Source organism: Macrobrachium rosenbergii, chromosome 13, assembly GCF_040412425.1.
Source record: "Macrobrachium rosenbergii isolate ZJJX-2024 chromosome 13, ASM4041242v1, whole genome shotgun sequence".
Lineage (NCBI taxonomy): Eukaryota > Metazoa > Arthropoda > Malacostraca > Decapoda > Palaemonidae > Macrobrachium > Macrobrachium rosenbergii.
Genome location: NC_089753.1, coordinates 58,010,744 through 58,033,343, shown reverse-complemented (window position 1 = coordinate 58,033,343; position 22,600 = coordinate 58,010,744). Strand labels below are relative to the sequence as shown.

Genomic DNA, 22,600 nt, shown 5'->3' with positions numbered 1-22,600 from the left:
AGTGAAATCAATCAAGCCTTGAGTGGGGCTTAAACTCTGGACCACTAAACTGAAAAGCAGTCTCTGGGACAAGTAAACAATGATTGCTGAATCCTGTTGATGTATCAGGCATGCTTTCCTCATACATTAAGGACAGATTTCTCAAAACATCAAGGCACTTTGCATCAATTTCAAAGGGTTGACTTTTTCCCCTTTAACAAACACAGTCATGTTCAAACTTTTATGGGAATATAATTGGATAGAGTATACACTACTTCTGTCTCTACTTTAGCTATTACTACAATCTACATCAACCTGTCAAATGCATTCCACTACTTGAACAAACATCAGTACTGCCTCACATTTATGTGTATGTGCAGTACGTATATGAAATATGATTTTACAGCGCCAACAAATGTGTGTTCTGAAATTCAACAAAAATAGCTCATTGAGCATATTCCATTCACAATAAAACTAACAAACATAGGTAATACTGGAAACAAATTAACAAACTTGTCATACTCCAGTATATTTAACAAAGATACTCTTCTAAAAACATTCAACAAGCATATTCTGAATACTAAATAAATTTAACATTTATATGTTACTGTTAACAAATGCAAGAAATGTCATATACAGTACTCAAAGCAAACAAAACTGATTCTAAAATGAAGTTTCTTAAATGGTGCAATGTAAACAAAACAAAAAAAGAAAGGTTCTCATTCAATAAACTTAATGGTTTACAGACTATTCAATTATTTGGAAAGGATACGAGAACAATTTACAAATCACAAATGAAACTAAAAACAAGTAAAATATTTTGTGATTTTTCATAACATCAGTATCGAATTTTGAAACTTGAAAAAAACCACAAATTACAGAAAAAAATGTATTTAAGAAAAGCCCATACAGTTTCAAAGTGTCATACTGCCTGTTCAGTGACTCCACATTGAAGAAGGTGCAAGAAACTCTGAAACTTTATGCGGGTTTCTTAAATATACTTACTCTCCAATTTGTAGTTTTTAACAACTGTAATGTTTCTTTTGCTTCCTTGAATACAAAACACAGACAGCCCTTTAGGGAAGGTTTTACCAAGCTGGACATTGGCTAATGTTCAGCAAGTATGTATTTATGAAGACTGATATTCTCGAAATGCATCCATCTCCAAAAAAAATCCTGTGCAACTGATAAAAGTGAGAACTTACTTATAAAATTATCTATTATGGGGGAAATTTAACATAAGATTAAAACTGTGACATATGGTCCCTTAATGAGTAACAAAATTCTCAACTGTTGCACGAACAATTTGTAAAGGTCGCTAATAACTAGGAACATGAGAAACATAAAACATTGACATAAAAATCTTCATTCCGGCAATAAATATGAGAATCATAATCTTGTAGAAATTTCTAGATATAGTTTAATTAAGCTAAAACTTGACATCTGTCATAAATTTAAGTCTAAGAAATCATCAAAAGCACCTTGTTTAAAAAGAAATTAAAAACAAAAAAAAATTCTCAAGCTCAACAATATGTTTAAAAATCACATTACATCTCTACTAACTATGCATGAAAGATATCACTGTGTTGTTTTAAAATAACGATAACAAAGCAATTTAAAATCTTAAAACTGTATGATGCATGAATTTCCAGCTCATTACCTGCTGAGATACTGTTGGCCAGCTCCTTCATTCCCTGTAAGGGGGAAGTGCCGTCAGTGCACCTCACGCAGTGCACTGTAGGCATCACTTAAGGTTCTTGGCAGCATCCCTTCAGCCCCAAGCTGCAACCCCTTTCATTCTCTTGACTGTATTTCCTTTCATCTCTTTCTTCCATCTTACTTTCCACCCAGTCCTAACAATTGTTTCATAGTGCAACTGCCTGCTTTTCCTCCTGTTACACCTTTCAAACCTTACTCTTAATTTGCCTTTCAGCGCTGAATGACCTCATAGGTCCCAGGGCTTGGCCTTTGGCCTAAATCCATTCCATTCTGCCTCCTTTATTATGACTTTAATTGGCAATAATGACTAGAACATTGGTGGAAAGTTTTGTCTACGCAATGCGACTTCAATTATCTGACATAATTCCAGCATTGCTGGCAAATTCCATAGCACAGTGTATGTACTGTCAAATTTTGAAAAATTTCTCACGACTGTTTTTGTTCACTTAAAATCTTAACCAAGAAGTTTATCTGATGCTTGAGATCTTTCACCTCTTCTCTCTGCTCCTGGAACTGTATTTGCAGTGCAGCAAACTGTTTATTAACTTCTTCTAACTGCAGCTGGAGTGGACTGACTTCTTTATCAGGCCTGAATTCTTCTTTGGTATCCAACATGACGATCCTCTTCAGTAAAAAGTTGATGTTCTTGGACTCATCGTCGACAAAGCTCCCGACTGTCCTCCTCTTCCGGAAGAATGGAAAACAGATATCCAGTTTGAGGAAAAGTTTTGTTCGACTGGCAGCTCTGTGGAACAGCGCCTTGTCGCGGAAATTCTCTAGCTTGTTGGCCGGCTGCGTGATGACCATATTTGCAATGAAACCACCGAGGATGGTCACAAAGACGACAAAAAGAGAATTCACCATAATGGGGTAGTAAAGAGCTTGTTCTTCTGGCAGAAAAGTGTCGTCGTATGCTAAATCTCCCAGCATCCATACAATGGTTTTGACCATAGCCTGAGGCACTGTTGAAAAGGCACTTTGGTCTCTTAAGAGAAGGTGGAAAGTGAAAGCAAAGACAAATATGATCATGATGATATAGAAAATGACTTTAAAGAAACTCTTGATGAAGCTAGACGTCACTGGCATGAACACAGAGAAGGCTGGGAGTTCGTTCATGGTGTTGATGAGGTGTAGCCATGTCAAGAGAAGTGCTACAATGCCACTCTGCCAGTTTTCAACCTGAAAGTAAATAAAAGTTATATAAAGGCACTGTAAGGTTATAACTGTTTTCATAGTAAAACTTAACATGAAACTATATTGGTGCTATGTGAGCTAGCAACTGCCTTGGGGCCAGCAAATTACTAAAGACTGAATAGATGATGCTTGGAGGGTCAGTATCCATTTTTTTTTTCCCCCATAGGGAGGTAATGACATCAGTGCACCTTACACGCTGCACTGTAGGCATGAATTAAGGGTCTTTGCAGCATCCCTTCAGCCCCTAGCTGCAAACCCTTTCATTCCTATTACTGTACATCCGTTCAAATTCTCTTTCTTCCATCTTACTTTCCACCCTCTCCTACCAATTGTTTCATGGGGCAACTGTGAGGTTTTCTTCCTTTTTAACTCTCAATTTCCCTTTCAGTGCTGAATGATTTCATAGGTCCCAGTGCTTAGCCTTTGGCCTAAATTTTATTTTCCATTCCATTCCATTCCACAACTCTCATGAAGAGGCCTTTCTCAACACATTTACAGCAGTGGCCAGGGAGTGCTCAATACAATCATGAACAGCCAACGATGCAGAATATAAATCTGTGGGGTCTAAGTATCAATGAATTCAATGTACTGTATCTGCATTCTCAGTCAAATGTACTCATGTACATTTAGCACATAGCACATAGTAACATTCACTTAATTCTCCAGAAGACATAGTAAAAGATGGTGTTAAAAAAGCTTATATAATTATGTAATTTTATCCAAGCTACTTGCCTTCAAAATGACATAATGGAACTCGCATATTCCACCAGGAATCAGTACAGCCAAGGTAAAAATGATTCTGATGTCTTGCAGATAGTGGTCTGGTTGTGTGAAGTAAAGTTTTCTTAACTGTAACAAAAAATTGTACAGAGTCATTATACCATTCATCATAAAACAATGGGAAATAATAAGCTTTTCATTTTTAAATTTCATAGCAATCAAACCACAGTTTTACACTGTCATTATTGCCTGACTTGATGCCAATGAACAGTGAGCCAGTGTCACTGAACTAAAATTAAAGGCTACTTTCATAACAGCGTGGTAGTGTAGCCATCCACGAGTCCTACAGAGACTAAGAGGAAGAACAGAAAAAGAGGTTTATTAGGATCCCCATATTGCAAAATGCATTAGCAATTCATGAGACTAGGAGGTGAGCATTTGAGCATGAAACTATAATTTGTATGGTATACTGTACTATCCTATATCAAAATTTTTAAAAAGGCCACATATATTCATATATCAGTACAAATGACAGTTTTATATAGTCCATATGAGTCAATGAAGGTTGGTGAAGACTATAGATCCTAGTTGTTCTGTTGTCTAATATATGATAAATGATGACTGATACATATAGATAAGGTGTTATAGTAAAAACACAGCTGTGTTTACTTGTGAATAGTTAACATACCAGATGCCAATAGCAGACTAGCTAAGTGGTAAGGTTTATATGACAGAAGTTTGGCATGACTCAGCCTGAGTAATCCCAGTTACTCAAGTTCAAGACATTTGTAAATAGACTCCCATGACTATCTCACTGTGTCTTTGTAAGTCAGACCTGTGGAAAACGAGCTCTGTAACCCTCCCCCAGGACTGCTCCTTTCTGATTTTGCTCCTTCCCCGTTAGCTAACAAATGATTGCACAGTCAGAGAGATGCAATATAAGCCATCCTGGAGAGGCCATCTTCCCCCAAAAAAAGGAAGAGAAACAATTCCTAAAATGTAAGAACGAAGTAGATTGGAAGCTTTACATGTTAAAAACATGATAAGTGGGTGTTAAGAGTTCAATGACTGTTGGAAGAGCAAAACTAGAAAGAAAAGTGAAGACAATACAGAAAATTCTATCAACATTTTACAATGAACAGTATTATCATTTCTTGCTTTTGCTCTCTTTATTTTCAACTATTCTCACTTTTATTTCTGTAAACAAATATCTAGACTTGGTAAAAGTAGTTTTAATTTGTTGCATGGACTTCCTGACATCTAACATACAGCATTTATATTATAACAAAATACATTCAACAAACTTTGCAATTACAGTAAAAAACAATGTAGAAACAAGCAAGTATAAAATTCATAGCCTACTTTCAGAAAAATGAATAGATTTAAGAATGTCAGTGGGAGGCCATTGATAAGAGAAGGCAATCTTAATTAGTTTTATGAGGAATGAAGTATATACACCTCACATTTTATGTTTAATCTAGCTATGAGTATTTATATACAAAAAAGTATCATCAGTGGCTCAAGAATATTATATATCAGAATATTTGTACTCTCCAATCATTAATATCCATGTACTATTGTATAGTAAAACTTGAACTTGTCAGTCATTCCTCTTTAAAGATAAAGCATACAGTTTCATGCATTGCACCATGACTTAGAACATCATACAAAATCATCAAAGTGCTTCACTTACCCTGATGACAAAATTAAGTTCTAGCAAAATGAGGACTGAAGTCAGGGCTAGTAAGCCAGACCACAATAAACGTTTCATGCCAATGGCAGCCATGTAATTTTCCACGCACAGTAGGTTGTCATCTTCTAGGTCACTGAACTGAGGTAAGGGAGATGGATCCTCTGTTGTATTTCCAAAACTGCTGCCATTATTCTGTGACAATCTTGATGATAAATTGTCTGCTATGGTACAGAATTCTTGCTTGGTGGTGGTACCATTTGAAAGCAGCTTACACTTTTCTTCAACATGCATCCAATTACTGCAATTGAGAGGTAATGATAAATAAAAAAATAGACATTTAATATTGACTGTAGTACTGTATACTGTATCTAAATATCTGAATGATGGACAGATGACAGATTTTTATTATGCAAACAATTAGGTACTTTAATAAAAAGATCATAATTAATAAAGTCATTGACTTTCAGAAAAATTATGGTAAATTCGAAGTTTCACAGGTATGTAAACCATAGCATTATAAATTCCTTTTTTGTCAGTTTTAGCAGTCAGACAAAATTGCAAATCAAAATCTGCATTTCACATTATGTTTCCTAGGTAATGACAAAAGCTTACAAGGGTGGCCTCTTGTTATTACTGGTACTTAATTCTTTCCTCATACTAGTGAGGTGGAAGAGAAAGAGGGAGTTATTCCTTGTAAAGCAATAGTCTGTATCTATGAAATGTAAAATTTTTTTTCAAAACATTTGGCACCTTTATACGAAAGAATAACCACTGAAAAATGAAGTCTCTAACCACTTACACTGCAATACTTATGAAACAGGTTAGGAAGATGGAAAACAAGATTTCAATCACAAAGCAAATAAAGTAAAAACTGCTTTGCACATTGTGTTTCATGGTTAACGAGAAAGGCTTACCAGGGTGACCCCGTATGATTGCATTTATTTAATTCTTTCCTCACACTGGTGAGCTGGAAGAGAGAGAGAAAGGAAGGAACTCCTTGTGAAGCAATATTTTGTATATGAAATGTAAAATTTCTTTTCGAAACATTCCATGCCATCATGCAAGAAAACAACTGCATGAAGTAATGTTTGTATCTGAACTGTAAAATTTCTTTTCAGAATATTTGAAACCATCATATAAAAGAACAACTGATAAAAAATCTTTGATTACTTACTCTGCAATGCCCATGAAACAAGTCAGGAAGACTGCGAACAAGATTTCAATCAAGAAACGAATCAAGAATATGATGTAAATGTATGAACTCCACTTCCGCCAAAGCCACGTCCTCACTAAAGGATGATGCAGCAACTGGTGACGCTGGTGGTCTATCATCAGAGTTAATGGATGTTGCTCTTTCCACTTTAGACCATCTTCTACAAATGCACTGGCTTTGGGCAGAACCTGATGTGTTTTGGGATCAAATGGACTCTTGGCGAGAGGATCAATTGCTGTTAAAATCAGAAAAATAAAACAAATCAGTATAATGCTACAAAAGTGTTTCCTTTTGTTATTGTACATTATTTGCATGTTGACAAAGAAATGTCATTTGTTAAGTTCTCAGGTCCCTTGTGGATGCCTCTCAATCTTAAGATAGTACTGTAATCTCTCCAAAACAATAAAGAAAATATAGCAGTAATTTTGATGAAAGTCTTCAAGGCCACCCTATAGATACAATTTAAAAACAAAATCTGAGCAGGTTATGCTGTCACCCTTGAATGTGTGTGTAGTAACTAATTACTGTATGTATCTTGATATTATGGGGCGACACCCTTTTCTTAAAGATGAAAAAGTACTTGCATATCTATCATTGCACTGAAGTAACAATGTTAAAAGAACCTCAGAAGAAAAAGATTACACAACTGGATTTATGCAATCTTAGATATTTCAAAAACAGTGTCGCATACCCTGTCTGCATGTGACAAGAATTCCTATGGACTTTCAACTGTAACGTACATGAAAATCAATCGCAAACACTGCCTCATGGCTGAGTGGTATAAGCTTTATGCATATTATTATTATTATTATTATTATTATTATTATTATTATTATTATTATTATTATTATTATTATTATTATTATTATTATTATTATTCAGGTGATGAACCCCCTATTCATATGGAGAAGTAACAGAATGTAATGTGAAATAGGAAAGTTATTAGAAAAGAAAAAATTAATAAATGATAAAAATTGGAACTGAGAAGTTCGACAGAGAGGCACTTTTACTGCATAACATAATTTGACAACAAGCTCACCTGATGGAATGTAATAATTGTCTTCGAAGAGTCTGAAGTCATAGATGACTTTGGAACCATTTTCCTTGCAACATATGATACACTTGTTCTGGAGCTTAAGTGCAATGCAAGGATGGTCCTTGATAAGGCTGCGAAAGTTCTGGCACTGGTGTCTATTCTCCCCTGAAATACCAGCTTCCCACCAACAGCTATCTACAATGGCTTCAACGATTACACTGAGGAAAGGGTATAAAAATTTAATACATTAATATCACCATATTAGCCGCAGAATATAATGATAACTCTTGTAAATTTATATCCATATTGTGCTTCCATATTCAAAAGTTTTATGTTTAAGTTTTAATTTTTTGAGCAAAAACAATACTGAATGATAGCTTACACTCTTCCATCTTCAAGAGCTTTATGCATATATCTATGTATGCGAAGATGTCTATCTGTGTTGACTTTGTAACACAAATTCATGAGAAGAAATTTGAAAACCTGATCATGTTTTTCGAGATCCTCTTCACTCAACTTGTTCTTGTCTTTAAAAGCTCTATCCAATGGTAAGTTCCCGTTCTGATCTAGCTCCCAGCAAGACGCCTTTGCATAAGACACAAGAACTTCGCAACATGCGAGAGAACCTTTAGAAGCTGCCAGATGAAGAGCGCCAGAACCCGTATCATCTTTCACCTTCAGTGGAAGTCCCTTTTTGGACAAGTATTTAACGACGTTTGGGTGACCCTCTGCAGAGGCAACATGCAGTGCTGTTCTTCCCTCGGCATCAACTGCTGTAATGCGAGCTCCCCTGCGAATCAGCATCTGGCAAACGTCCGTCGACCCATGGAAAGCTGCCATATGCAGGGGTGTAGCCCTGGAGTCATTTTCCTGGCTGACCTGAACCTCCTTCTTGGCGAGGAGGACTTCACAAACACTTGTACTGCCCTTATCAGCTGCAAGGTGAAGTGGAGTCAACCCTCCAGAGCAAGGCTCCACAGGAGAGGCACCCATGTCCAGCAACAGAAGTGCACAGTCGTCTGCCTCCTTCTTGATAGCAAGATGCAGAGGTGAACAGTTACTGTTGTCCTTCTTATCGATGATTGTTATAAGAACTGGGAAAGACACAAGAAACTTTAAAGTTTCAACAGCATTCTTTTCAGCAGCATAATGCAATACGTTTTTGCCTTGCTTATCGGAAACGTTTAAATTTGCACCCTTTTCTGCGAGGATCTTCAAGCATCCAAATTTCTTCTTTCCAGCTGCTTCGAGAACAGGTGCACTCCCCTTCTTATTTTGAGCATTTGGATCAGCACCTGCCTCCAACAGCTGAGTGACGGTATAGTCATACCCTCCTTGAGCTGCGAAGTGCAGGGCAGTGTTCCATTCTTTGTCTGTGGCTTTAATGTTTACAAATCCCATTACTTCACAACATTTGTGATGACCCCCTTTGGCAGCTAACATTAAAGGGGTCTTGCCATCTTTTAAGGGTGTTTTAAGCTGTTTTTCTTTGTCAGCTTCACTTATGTTGTTAATCAAAACTCTACAGCATTCCTGAAATCCTTTCTGAGCTGCGTAGTGCAGTGCCAAATAAGAATGATTATCCTTACACTTCCAGTCAGCATGATTGGTGAGGAGCAATTCGAGTATGTCCCTCTGATTCTCTTGGGCAGCGTAATGCAAGGGAGTGATGCCTTTCTTGTTTTTGACGTTCACTTTTGCATCTCTGTGCCCCAGTATCATCCTACATATGTCGTGCCTGCCTTCTTTAGCCGCAAGGTGGAGGGCAGTATCGTGAGTTTTATTGTACGTATTAATCTTCAACTTTTCATTACCCAGAAGAATCTGGCAGCACAGTTGGTGGTCCTTCTTAACAGCAATATGCAGTGGGGTCTGCTCTACTTTATCTTGGGCATTACAGTCGGCCCCTTCACTCAACAGAAGGTTAGCGATGTCGCAGCTGTCATTTTTGCAGGCTATGTGAAGGGCTGTGTACTCAGTCTCTTCGTCTTTTTGGTTTACATCAGCGCCAAGTTTCAGTAATTGCTTTAAGGCTTCAAAGTCTCCATCCTCAGTCAACTGAAGTAAGGGAAGGGTGTATTTTTTGGCACTGCTAGAGTCTCCAACTCTGTCATTGGGGGGGAAAAATGGTTTCATTAAACACAGTATTTTCACGTCAATAAAAAGTCTTCCAATCTGTACGCTTAGTTAAACAATACTGTACAGTACTTTTTGAACTTGTGAGTACTATAAACATTAATACATATCTACAAGATAAAAAGTCTCATACAATTCTATGAAAAGTAAAGAGATGAAAATATGATAAAACCACACCTATCAGTTATTTCTTTCAGGATTATCTCTTGTTCATTCCTCGTTGAAAAGTCTACTTAAAGGACCTCAACTCAACAAACTTCTTTACTTATCTGCTATATTATTATAATTATTTTTTGCTATGCTACCATTCTTGATGTGATGCTCTTTGAAGTGCAGGCTATAGATAGGGTTTTTGTTACCTAACAGATTTTGTTACTCATCAGAAAGCCAGACTTCCAAAGCATCTGTCAAGCTGAGGTGCTCCAGTCAGTTGTCAAATAAACATCTGTCATGTTTTCAAACAATATTACTCAAAAAATAGCAAAACGATTTTTGTACGGTATAAATTCATTTCCATACAATGAAAGCAAATGAATGACATTTAATCTGGCACTCATGGGAAGGGGGTTATTGCTGTCAGTGGGCTCCATGTGGTGCACTAGGCATTGCTAAAAGGTGTTTGCACCTTTAAGCCATTAGATGCATGAACTTTTTTAGACTCTTACTTTATATCCATTCCTGCTTCCTTTCTACCATCATACTGTCTGACCTCTCTAGCTATTATTTTTTTCAGCGCAACCGCGGGGTTTTCCCAGTTTCACCTTTATACCCTAAAGTTCAGGATCCATTCAGTCAGTTATTCAATTGTACTTCATTACATTAACAAAGAAATAAGATTAAATTTTTTCCTTTTAATTCTACTTCACTTTTCATTATTCAACGATAATTCTTCAATGATATACCATAAGATTAAAGCCAGGCTGTAAGCAGAAATAATTTTTGTTACCGTCAAAATAAGACTTAATGTTGTAGGTTATCTGGTATATTTAACACCTTAATATTGACCCATGAGTAACAAACATTTTTTTACTGGAGCCTTCAGTAATCACAGTAGAAGTGAAAGCAGTTTTGAAACTTAACAATATATTTAACTTTATCGACACAAAGGACGAACATATATCTAAGAGCATCCTTGTATCAAGTACATGAAACACCTCAACACAAAGAGCAAGTGAACAACATCATCTTTACTGGAGCCTTCATAAACCACAATACAAATAAAAGCTATTTTGCAACTAAATAATAAGTTTATCTACACAGGAAGTATATATATATGTTCATAAGAGCATATTTTACGCCTAAAATATACCTAGAGAATTTAATTACAAGCAGAATTAAATCATAAAAGAGAATAATAAATGGCAAGTTACATAGAGCCGTTACAAAGAAGAACCCTTCCATTACTACTAAATTGACAGTTCAGGTACTTTTAAGTGTTGTGATTCATAACGGTTAAATATCTTTTTATTGTTGTCTATATAAAGTGAGTATGTGACATTTTACACACTATAATGTATATTAAAATTATTATTTATTATTATGAAATGGGTGAATAGGCCTAGGCTCAATGTTTCGATGGTGACGTTACACGTAACAAAGTCTATTTCCTCATGTTACATTTTTTTCATTACAGTATATTTTCAAGTTGCTTCTATAGATCATTTTATAGTAAATATATGTTAGGTATTTCTAAGTATCAGCTCCGCGCGGACTGTAAGGAACGGTTCTGCGAATACGAGAGACATTAGGGACCCATGTTATATACATTAAGCTATTTAGGTTGTAAGGATAAGCCCAACTAAATACATTATAGTACATTTAAAATATTAATTCTGTAGAAGAAAATTAGTTCCCATCATCCAGGATGTGATGAACTTGTTAGGAGTAGAACAACAGTTATCAACTGCTTATCATCCAGAGACTCAAGGAGCCTTGGAAAGGTTCCACCAGACATTGAAAAGTATGTTAACTAAGTATTGTAATGAATCAGGAAGAGAATGGGATGCTGGTTTACCTTTAATGTTATTTGAAGTTAGGAATGCTTATCAAGAAAGCATGGGATGTTCACCAAATGAAATGATTTTTGGTCGAGACATTAGAGGTCCATTGAAGATTCTTGCAGAGAATTGGGAAGAAAATCAAGAGAAATCCAAGGAGAATATGTGAAGAACTTGAGGAAAAGATTAAGAGAAATTAGAAAATTCTCTTTAGAAAATTTGAAAATAAGTCAAGAGAAAATGAAAAGGAAATATGATGCTAAAACTAAGCTAAGAAATTTTAGTATTGGACAGCAAGTTCTAGTGTTCTTACCAGTGAAAAGATTTCCCCTTACCAATAAGTTTCAAGGTCCTTATAGGATAATAGAGAGTTAAGTGATCGAACTTATGTGATTGAAACACCAGGAAGAAGAAAACGACAGAGGAAGATACATGTGAATCTTTTGAAACCTTACTTCTCAGAGACTAAAACTGAAACAGTGTCAATAACACAGACAACTTCATCTATAGAGGACGATGACGGCTACCTGAAAACAAGATGAACAATTCTTCAATATTAGAAAATTTGGAAGATAAACTAAAACATCTGAGTGTTGAGCAAAGTAGTGAATTAAGTGAAGTTATTCAAAGTTTCCTGAAATTTTTGCAGATGTACCTAGGTGTACCAATCTGACAAAGCATGAGATAAAGATCAGAGAAGATGGAAAACCTTTTAAAATGAGAGCTTATCGCTTATCGCCTTTTCATCGAGATGTTTTGAAGAAAGAAGTTGAATATTTGTTGCAGCATGGATTAGCAGAACCCAGTTCAAGTCATTATAGTTCTCCTTGTGTGTTAGTGAAGAAACCAGATGGCTCATTTAGGATGTGTACTGATTATAGGAAACTGAATTCCATCAGTGTGGCTGACGAACTTAGTTTGATTTTTCAAGTGATTGATAAATAAGTTTTTTCTTAAGGGATCACTGTTACCTTTAGAGTACTCAGTCGTAACAATTAATGTTATGAGAGTTCAGGTATCTGGCTGAAGTGAGGTATATTTTTGAATCTTGAGATTAGTTGTGTAATAACCAGGTACTTGATACGCATCGTGACATAATATTGTTTGGTGCCAATATTACTTTAAATTCTTGTAAAGCAAGTAAAATAACATAGGAAAACGTCAATTGCCATAGTCTAGCTCACCGCGGACAGCCGGCTTAGAATTACCGAAAAATGCACTGTAATGATGGGAACTAATTTTCGGTAATTCTAAGCCTTGACTGGTGAGTTAACTAGAGCAATTGACGCAAGTTTTACAAATTTAAAGTAATATTTTGTCGGTTTGTAACTAAACTGTAATTGACCTTTGACGACTACACAACTTGAATTACCTAACACGGGGTAAGTCTAAGCCGGCATTCCACGGCAAGCCCTCCCTCCCTCCATAGCTAATACGGCAAAATTGTAACCAGTAAACAACCCTAAAAATACCAACCTAACTTACCCTAGAGGTGTTTACTGGTTAAATTTTGCATTATTAGCTATGGAGGGTGGGGCCCGAATGCCGGCTTAGACCTACCCAAGTTAGGTAATTCAAGTCAAATTAGTCTTCAAAGGTCAATTACAGTTTAGTTACAGCCGATGACAAAACATTACTTTAAATTCTCGTAAAGTAAGTAAAATAACATAGAAAAACGCCAATTGCCACAGTCTAGCTCACCGCGGACAGCCGGCTTAGAATTACCCATTTTTCATTCTTATTTTATCCTATTTATAAAATTCATGTTATAGCTTAATAGCATTTTATATGCATGAAATACCATTGATTTATGAAGTATAGCCCATAATTTAATGTTATGATGCATATCACAAAGGCCATTACATTACATTTTTATTCTTATATTTCAATTCTATATATAAAATTTATTCATTTTATAGCCTTACATAATATTTTATACACATTAACAAAACTGATTTATGAAGTACAGTGAACCCTCTGTATTCACGGGGGATGCGTCCATAACCCCCGTGAATAGCTAAAATCCACGAATACTTAAAACCCCTCAAAAAACACTTAGAACTGCCCATTTTGATAGTTTAAACATAAGAAAAACTCTGTAAAAATGCTTATGCCTGAGTAGTTTAATAGTTTTATCACAAGAAGTGCATTTATTCATGAAAATTATATGAAAATATAGTAATTAGTGAATATTTCTCAGTGAAAAATACCATGAATGGGGGAATTTTCTGCGAATAATGGGTAGATATGTTCCACAGAGAAACCCGCGAATCGTGAGAAGTTGAATACAGGGGGTTTACTGTATAGCCTAATGTTCTGATGCATTACATAGGCCTCACAAAGCCTTACCTAACCTTGGTGTGATTAGAAGCTCCGAATGCATACTTTTCAGACATCATATTTTACAACTGAAGGGTATCAAACATCATGTCAATATGTATAGTAATTTATTATAATAAAAAGTGTGCAGTATTATTGGGTCAGCCTTCAATTCTTCTGTTAATGCGGCACATAAAACATCCTAACTTAACTTTGGCATGACTAGAAGCTAAGGACTTGGATTTTTCACTCGTCACTTTTTGCAATCAAATGGGATCAAACATTACATGGCTATGTACAATAATTCATTATGAATTTGTAGATTAATTTAAAGTGAGAAAGTGTGCAGTGTTACTCAGTTAACATTCAATTCATTTTTTAATCCTAGATCTAAGAAACATCCTTCAAAACCCTAAACATCATCCAATTGTATCATAAGCTCCTAAGCTACTTACGTCTGTCCCTGTGTCTGCCTGTGTTTTGGTGAGTACCCATATTTAATTGCTTCTTATTAATCAAGATGCATTAGAAATATTTATATTTATGTATTTAATTTACATTGTGGTTTTTTATTAATTTGAAGGTAATGGCAGATATATTCAGTGGAAAGAGATGAGGTATTATAACAGGAAGTATTTGGACAAATTGTTTTGTAGCATTAGTACACTGGTGTCAGAAATGTATTTATTAATATTTTTAATTAGGAACCATTTTTAAATATGGTGCACTTCTCATCCACTACATTTTCTGTCATTTTCGTAAAGTACTGTATAATTGAAAAGGTTTTTACAGTTCTCCAACCTACTTGAGTAATGATAATACAGGCAGTCCCTGGTTTACAATGGGGGTTCCGTTTTTCCGCTGCGTTGTAAACCGAAAAGTCGTCGAAAATCGTCAAAAATCCTAAGAAAACCTTACTTTGGGTGTATTGAAAACGATGTAAACTGCATTTTTATTAGTTGATCATCAAAAAAACCTCCAAATTTTGATTATTCTGCCATTTTGGAGCCATATTTCTTCCATCGGATCGGCGTACGACGTGTCGTAACCCCGGAACGTGTCATAAACCAGGAAATAATTTCTGAAGAATATATTTGAAAATTGTCGTAACCTTGGAACATCGTAACCTTGGAATGTCGTAAGCCGGACCCGTCGTAAACCAGGGACTGCCTGTAATCATAATATTGGCAAGAAATCATCTTCAATTTCCTTAAGACTGTGCTTTCAATTCAGCTGTCCTGTCTGTTTTAAAAAACAGTACAGTATTGTACTGTTTTTCACATTACTGTACTAAAATGGCCCATTTACTTTTGAGACAGCAGCACCCAGCACAAAAGGAATACTCATGTTTATACAGTAGCATCACGCGCAGCTACCCCATTTGGGGGTACTGCCATTGGGTATCTCACTCAGTGCACTACGTGTATTCCGTAAGGTTCTTTGCAGTATTCCTTTAGCCCCTAGCTGCAACTCCTTTCGTTCCTTTTATTGTACATCCATTCAAATTCTCTTCCAACTTACTTTCCACTCTCTCCTAACAATTGTTTTATAGTGCAACTATGAGGTTCTCTTCAAGTTGCACCTTTAAAACCTTTTTACTCTCAATTTCCCCTCTCAGCACTGAATGGCCTCATAGGCCCCAGCTTTTGGCCTTTGGCCAAAATTTTTTTATTCCATTCCATTCCATCTCAAAGCCAAGACATGAAAAAATTAAAATGCATATTGTTGCAAAGTCTACCTTGCATATCGCTCATTGACGGAATCTGCTCGGACAAATGACGAGGCCCTGGAAGTACTTTTCTTCTTGAGGGCAGAGGGGTCAAATTCCACTTCTGTAGAAAAAGAAGAAATTAATGAAATAATATAAGGGTTCAAAGAAAAGCTCCATGAAAAAATATGGTTCATAACAAAAAGCTTCAGTAAAACTTCTAGCCCATTTGGTTCACCCTATCATTTTGATAATTCCCATTTCCTGTGTTCTACCGTGTGCAACTAGCCATACATACTTTCGCGGGTAAGAACACAGTAATAACTAGGCACTTTCAAAGTACAGTACTAAGGACAAATGAAGATTTTGCAAAACACTCTATTGTTTCATTAAGACTTTATTTATTACTCTGTTAATTTATTTTTTCTCTTCTGATAACTGATCTCTTCTTTTTGTATTTCCTATTACTTGTACCTGTACCTTTTGTTACTTCTTTCAAATGAACACCATATTCTTTGGATGTTTCAATTTCAAGTCAGTGGCTCCTGTTGGGTTGTTCTATATGAATAGGGTTCATCTTCTGAATAATAATAATAATAATAATAATAATAATAATAATAATAATAATAATAATAATAATAATAAACTACTACTACTACTACTCTTCACAGTAGCCATGATTCCCATGACAAATGTACTGCAGAAGATGGATGCTGGGTGCCAACTCAAGAAAGGAGGCAACAGAGTTAACTATATGATGTTAATGGACGACATCAAACTGTACGGTAAGAGCATCAAAGAAACAGATACCCTAATCCAGACTGTAAGGATTGTATCTGGGGACATCAGGATGGAGTTAGAATAGAAAAATGCACCTTGGTCAACATACAGAAATGCAAAGTGACAAAGACTGAAGGGCTAAAACTACCCAACAGGAATAGCATCAAACACATAGATGAGACAGGATACAAATACCTGGGAATAATAGAAGGAGATGCTACAAGACACCAAGAGATGAAGGATATAATCAGGAAAGAATATATGTAGAGACTTAAGGTGATACTCAAGTCAAAACTCAATGCCGGAAACATGATGAAAGCCATAAACACATGGGCAGTACCAGTAATCAGATATAGCGCAGGAGTAGTGGAGTGGACGAAGGCTGAACTCCGCAGCATAGACTGGAAAACTAGGGATCACATGACACTACACCCAAGAGCAAATACAGACAGACTATACATAACATGAAAGAAAGGGGGGAGAGGTCTACTAAGCACAGAGGACTGCGTCAACATCGAGAGCAGAGCACTGGGGCAATACCTGACAACTAGTGAAGATGAGTGGCTAAGGAGTGCATGGGAAGAAGGACTGATAACAATAGACGAAGACCCAGAAATATACAGACAGGAGAGTGAAAAACAGAACAGAGGAATGGCACAGCAAACCAATGCATGGACATTACATTAGACAGACTAAAGAACTGGCCAGCAACGAAACATGGCAATGGCTACAGAGGGAGAACTCAAGAAGGAAACAGAAGGAATGCTAACAGGCACAAGATCAGGCCCTAAGAACCAGATATGTCCAAAGAACAATAGATGGAAATAACATCTCACCCCTATGCAGGAAGTGCAATATGAAAGACGAGACCATAAACCACATAGGAAGCAAATGTCTGTTGCTTGCATAGAACCAGTACAAAAAGAGGTATGCTTCAGTAGCAAAAGCCCTCCACTGAAGCCTGTGCAAGAAACATCAGCTAGCTTGCAGTAATAAGTGGTACGAACACCAACCTGAGGGAGTGATAGAAAACAATCAGGCAAAGGTCTTCTGGGACTATGGTATCAGAACAGATAGGGTGATAAGTGCTAATAGATCAGACTTGATGCTGACTGACAAAATCAAGAAGAAAGTATCACTCATTGATGTTCCAGTACCATGGGACACCAGAGTAGATGAGAAAGAACGAGAAAAAACAGGCATCAAGACCCGAAAATCGAAATAAGAAGGGGTATGGGATATGTCAGTGGAAATTGTACCCATGATCATAGGAACACTAGGCACGATCCCAAGATCCCTGAAAAGGAACCTGGAAAAACTAGATGCCGAAGTAGCTCCAGGACTCATGCAGAAGAGCGTGCTATTAGAAACAGCGCACATAGTGAGAAAAGTGTTAGATTCCTCAGGAGGCAGGATGCAGCCTGGAACCCCACACTATAAATACCACTCAGTCAAATTATAGAGGGATGAATAAATTTGTTTGTATTTAGCATTTCCCAACGTTTTGTGAGAGAGAGAGTGAGTGAGTGTAATTGTCGTTAGTGTGTGCTTCGGTTGTTGGAAGAGGGATGGGGTCGTTAGTTTGTTTACGGTGCTGTCTGTCTGTGCAAATGTCGAGGGAGTTTTTTTTCGGTTTTGAGTGAGTCTTGAGCTGAGTTCTGTGCAAGGCGGACATTGATGGTGGATTATTGTTTGTTTCGTGAGTCGTGTGTTTTCCGTTGGATGTCATTGTTGTCTGTGCATGTGTCTCTTTCTTTTTGCTCGTTTTTTTTGGTTGAAAGTCTGTTTTTCGGTTTTGTTTGTGTAATTTTGTCTACTGTGTTGGCGACCGTGGACACGTTCATCCATCTCCCAGCGACCGAGGATCAGAGTGAGTATTGTATGTGGTTACATGTTCTGTGTATCTGTGTTGTGTATTGTTTTTGTGTTTTTTAAATTCCGCCACAAAATAGGATGACTGAGATAGAAAATAATAATAATTATAATAATAGTATGAGACATATTATCTAACTCTGTATGTACCATAATACATAAATATAGTTCACAGAAAGCCTACAATTTGCTATTAAAATACAAATGAAGTCTTACACCAATATTAAAAAATGAGATAAATTACTTTTACACTATTCCACAGAGCATTTTGTAAACTAAAGCCTGAAATGTGACTGCAGGAACTAATTCATAATTTTCATTGACACATGGGGGGAAAAGAACTAGAATATCTCTACAGCTCACTGCTATTACATCAATGCTTTTGTAGTTCAGTAGTTTTCTGCTACTGAATTGTATTACTCTAAATTCCATTCAAGTTGTTGCAACATGGTTTCACCAATTAATCTGCTCTTCAGTTTGAGTTCTAATCCAGTTACTTGCTACTAGTTCAGTGTGACAACTCAACTGAGCAGACACTGTGTTTGGTTCATGGCTCTCTGATAAGTAACAAAGACAGCTAGCAGCAGTTCCTCACAGTTCCTAACCTAAATTAAGTTAACATTCCTTTCAAGAGATTTATTTGAAATGGCAAAATATGATGATAATAATGTATATGATAAGTACTGAAGTCTGCTAAGTTGAGATGTTACTTGTACCTTCAGGTTATAATGTCTCCTTACTTCAGTGAGGAAACACATTCTGTCAATCATGGGAACCTGCACGTAGGGGCAAGGGGGCCACTTGCCCCCTGAAATCGTAGAAAAATCATATATATATATATATATATATATATATATATATATATATATATATATATATATATATATATATATATATATATATAGTATAATGCAAAAAAATCTTATGGAAAAATACCCACGCAGAGAGAGAGAGAGAAGGCGGCGATAAACAAGGAAGTTTTGGTCAACAGACTCGATCAGTGCCGAGAGAGAGAGAGAGAGAGAGAGAGAGAGAGAGAGAGAGAGAGAGAGAGAGAGAGAGAGAGATTATCTGCGTGGCCCACAGGCGTATGGCATGAAGTAATCTGTCATTTCATAATGATTTCAAGTCATTTTTATTCATTAAAGAAATGGAGGCGCTGATACTGTTTTTGGAATTAACCTGCTAGTTCAAAGGGTCAAAAATGTTTGCATGCTTGATACAGAAACTATCAATGTATGTATTAAGATTTGCGCCCCCTTGGAAAATATGCTGCAGGTGCCCATGCTGTCAATTGTTTTCCTTACTGCAGTGAGGAGACACGTCCTGTTGAATTGTCCCCCTTACTGCAATAAGGAGGACAATATGCAAGAAATTAATTGCTTGGGGAACAATTTTATAGTTTCAGCTTCGTTTTCAAAGCTAGATTGTCATCATGGATGATCTCAACCTCAGTTCCTTTGGAAGGGACTCGGCTAAGACCAAATGACTGTTTGCTAAGATTTAAAATTTGCTCCTACAAAAACTAAAGACAACATCTTAAGGATAATCTTCAGTAGATTTCCTCGGACAAAAACTAAGCACCGATACAGTAGTTCTGTCCTTCCTAGGCCCGATTTTCTCTAGATTTCCCTCTTTTAGGCCTAAAACATCTTCCTTATGAGGCCTTCACCTCTTGTCAGTACTAGCACTGCAAGGACCCTTATCAGAAGATGAGAAGGTATGATAAATATGTTAAATACAAACATCCTTTGGTGCCTTCTTCAGTGATTAAAAAAGGCTTAATGGTTATTGAAAAACCACGAGGCCTTAAAAACCATGGACTTTTATTTTAGACTTTAGTGCAAAGTGTATTCAATAAAAAATTGTCTCCTCACTCTCTTTGTGCCCATTTCAGTTCACTCTCTCTCTCTCTCTCTCTCTCTCTCTCTCTCTCTCTCTCTCTCTCTCTCTCTCTCTCTCTCTCTCTCTCTCTCTCTCACACACAAACTGAGCAAAAGTGTGATAAGAGAGAGAGAGAGATGACCTGGATTTTTGGGTATAATACAGGAATTATAAATTGTAAATACTTTTTAATAGTGTATGAGGTTAGATTAAGTTGGACATTTTATCTCATAATTGAAAGGTAACCTATTTGTTAAAGTGCAAAATATGCCACTAATATGAAAGGTTGATTATATATATATATATAATATATATATAATATATATATATATATATATATATATATATATATATATATATATATATATATATATATATATATATATATATATATATATATATACATATACAGTAGAACCCGGTCCTCGACATATACTAGAACTCGACATAATCGGATTTCGTTAATCGAAATGTTGAGTAAATTTTGTATCGTAGGCCAAAACAACTAATGCAGAGCTCGAACAACAAACCGGAATCTGACCCGATGAATCATATGATGTTTGTAGAAAAAAGTTTCGGGTGGCTGTCGCTAGTTGGCGTTGTTGGTGGCGTTCTTCCCATGCGTATTTAACAGCATTTAAAGCACACACATGCTGCTGCTGCTGCTGCTGTTGTTGTTTGGAGAAGTACACCTTGTACAGATATATATAATTTTTTTGGCTTTCTGCACTGAATTTTCATCCAATCATGGGTCCCAATATGTTAGGGATACACCACCAGGGTGACGCTGTGGTTTGTTTACATATGCTACAAGCTGCAGAGTTCCGGCGTAATTTAGGAAATTTTTCTTAATTTTATGATAACAGACATACAGTAATTCGGCTTATAAATACTGTATTGTTAATGTAATGTGATAATCAGGCTTGTTTTTCAATGTTACCATTATTAACAACAGTTTTCGTGTGTACCCGTTACAGTACATTCTGGCAGTGCCTATAGGCTACCTAGCCTAGCCTATGGCGCTCGGTCTATCATCGGTAATACGGCCGCATTGGTCGTAGGCCAATTTTTTTTATACAGTATGCATATAAAAATGTAAAAAGTGATTCTGATACAGTAAGTTATTCAAATCTGAACTTATTTAATTGTAATTTGTGTAATGTTTTGTATAAAAAGGTAAGGTTGGGGTAATGACTGGTGGTCAGGAATGGATTAATCCATTTTCAGTTATTTCTTATGGGAGAAATTAACTCAGAATTCGACTAAATCGAATATCGACGCTTCTTCTGGAAACAATTAGCGTCTAGGACCGGTTTTCTACTGTATATATATATATATATATATATATATATATATATATATATATATATATATATATATATATATATATATATATATATATATATATATATATATATATATATATATATATATATGTATATACATTGTCAAAGATTTCCATTCCTCCTCCTAGTTAATTGCCATCTAGTTGATTTTTAATGAAAATCCATCATCTCAGTTAACTTATAGTCAAGCCAATATGGCAGAACCAAGATGTTTTCCACTTATATTGAACCCAGGACGCATTCCATTCTAGCCTTCAGGAAATGCCTGGGCCTGCTAAACAATAGCCAAACCCCCTCACCCCCATCACGCGATATAGGAGCTGCCATCCGCTAGGGGAATAGGAGGTGTATCCAGGCTGTGAGATAGATAGGAACTTAACTTCTAAGTACTTAATCTTAAGACCCACTTTTTCTCCACCCCTTTGCTGGCTGTATGACTCTTTGCAGATCGACGTAGGCCTAGACTTCGAAGCAAACAACTAGGGAAGGGGCGCACTGGGTTCCCGGAGAAGCACTCCGAGCAGAACTACCATTTGAGACACATGTGCTGTCTTTCCTTCCTTTACGCTGATGAAAACTAACCCTGATAACTGGCCGAGTCTCACATGTTCAGCACAAACATCTGCAGGCACAGGTACGTCGACCGCAATTAGTCAGTAAGCCAGCCCTTTTCCTCCCCGTGAAATTCCTTGGTTTTTCCATTCCTCCAAACCTCAATTTTCTTCCTCCTAAAAAGCAGCCCCTTTGTTAAGCCACCCTACTTCGAGCAGCCCATGAATCACCCCCATGACTTGCTTTGAAATCAACCTAATATGATTCAGTGATAAGTATTCAAATATTCCCTCCATAGTGCAAATTAAGGGCAAATTAATTTAAGTAATTCAAGTGATCAATTCCTCCCTAGTGTGTAGATTCATTGTGCTTATTTTAGTAGCAAGAGAGGTCTCCTCTGCCCCCTGTGTTTGTACTAACTCCAGAATTCTCTTCCAGGAGCCATCATACCC

The 22,600-nt window shown here is 36.5% G+C and overlaps 2 protein-coding genes across 3 annotated transcripts in view; one reads left to right on the top strand and one right to left on the bottom strand.

Annotated features, from left to right (window-relative positions):
• Positions 1-492: 492 nt before the first annotated feature.
• LOC136845350 (transient receptor potential cation channel subfamily A member 1-like) overlaps positions 493-22,600 on the bottom strand; it is a 30,590-nt gene continuing 8,482 nt past the window's right edge. The window contains exons 3-9 of one of the 2 annotated variants that reach the window (XM_067115599.1): positions 15,745-15,838; positions 7,937-9,661; positions 7,558-7,772; positions 6,480-6,753; positions 5,306-5,603; positions 3,625-3,741; positions 493-2,877 (exon numbers count right to left, since the gene is read on the bottom strand). In XM_067115599.1, the coding sequence (XP_066971700.1) occupies positions 2,125-2,877; positions 3,625-3,741; positions 5,306-5,603; positions 6,480-6,753; positions 7,558-7,772; positions 7,937-9,661; positions 15,745-15,838 (3,476 nt within the window). In that variant the 3' untranslated portion in view covers positions 493-2,124. The remainder of the gene's footprint in view (positions 2,878-3,624; positions 3,742-5,305; positions 5,604-6,479; positions 6,754-7,557; positions 7,773-7,936; positions 9,662-15,744; positions 15,839-22,600) is intronic. The other variant, XM_067115600.1, reaches the window with a different exon arrangement.
• Positions 11,093-22,600, top strand: part of dbe (KRR1 small subunit processome component homolog dbe) — a 110,298-nt gene continuing 98,790 nt past the window's right edge. Inside the window, exons 1-2 of the mRNA XM_067115606.1 lie at positions 11,093-11,173; positions 14,395-14,489. The gene's annotated coding sequence lies outside the window, so the exon portion shown is untranslated. The remainder of the gene's footprint in view (positions 11,174-14,394; positions 14,490-22,600) is intronic.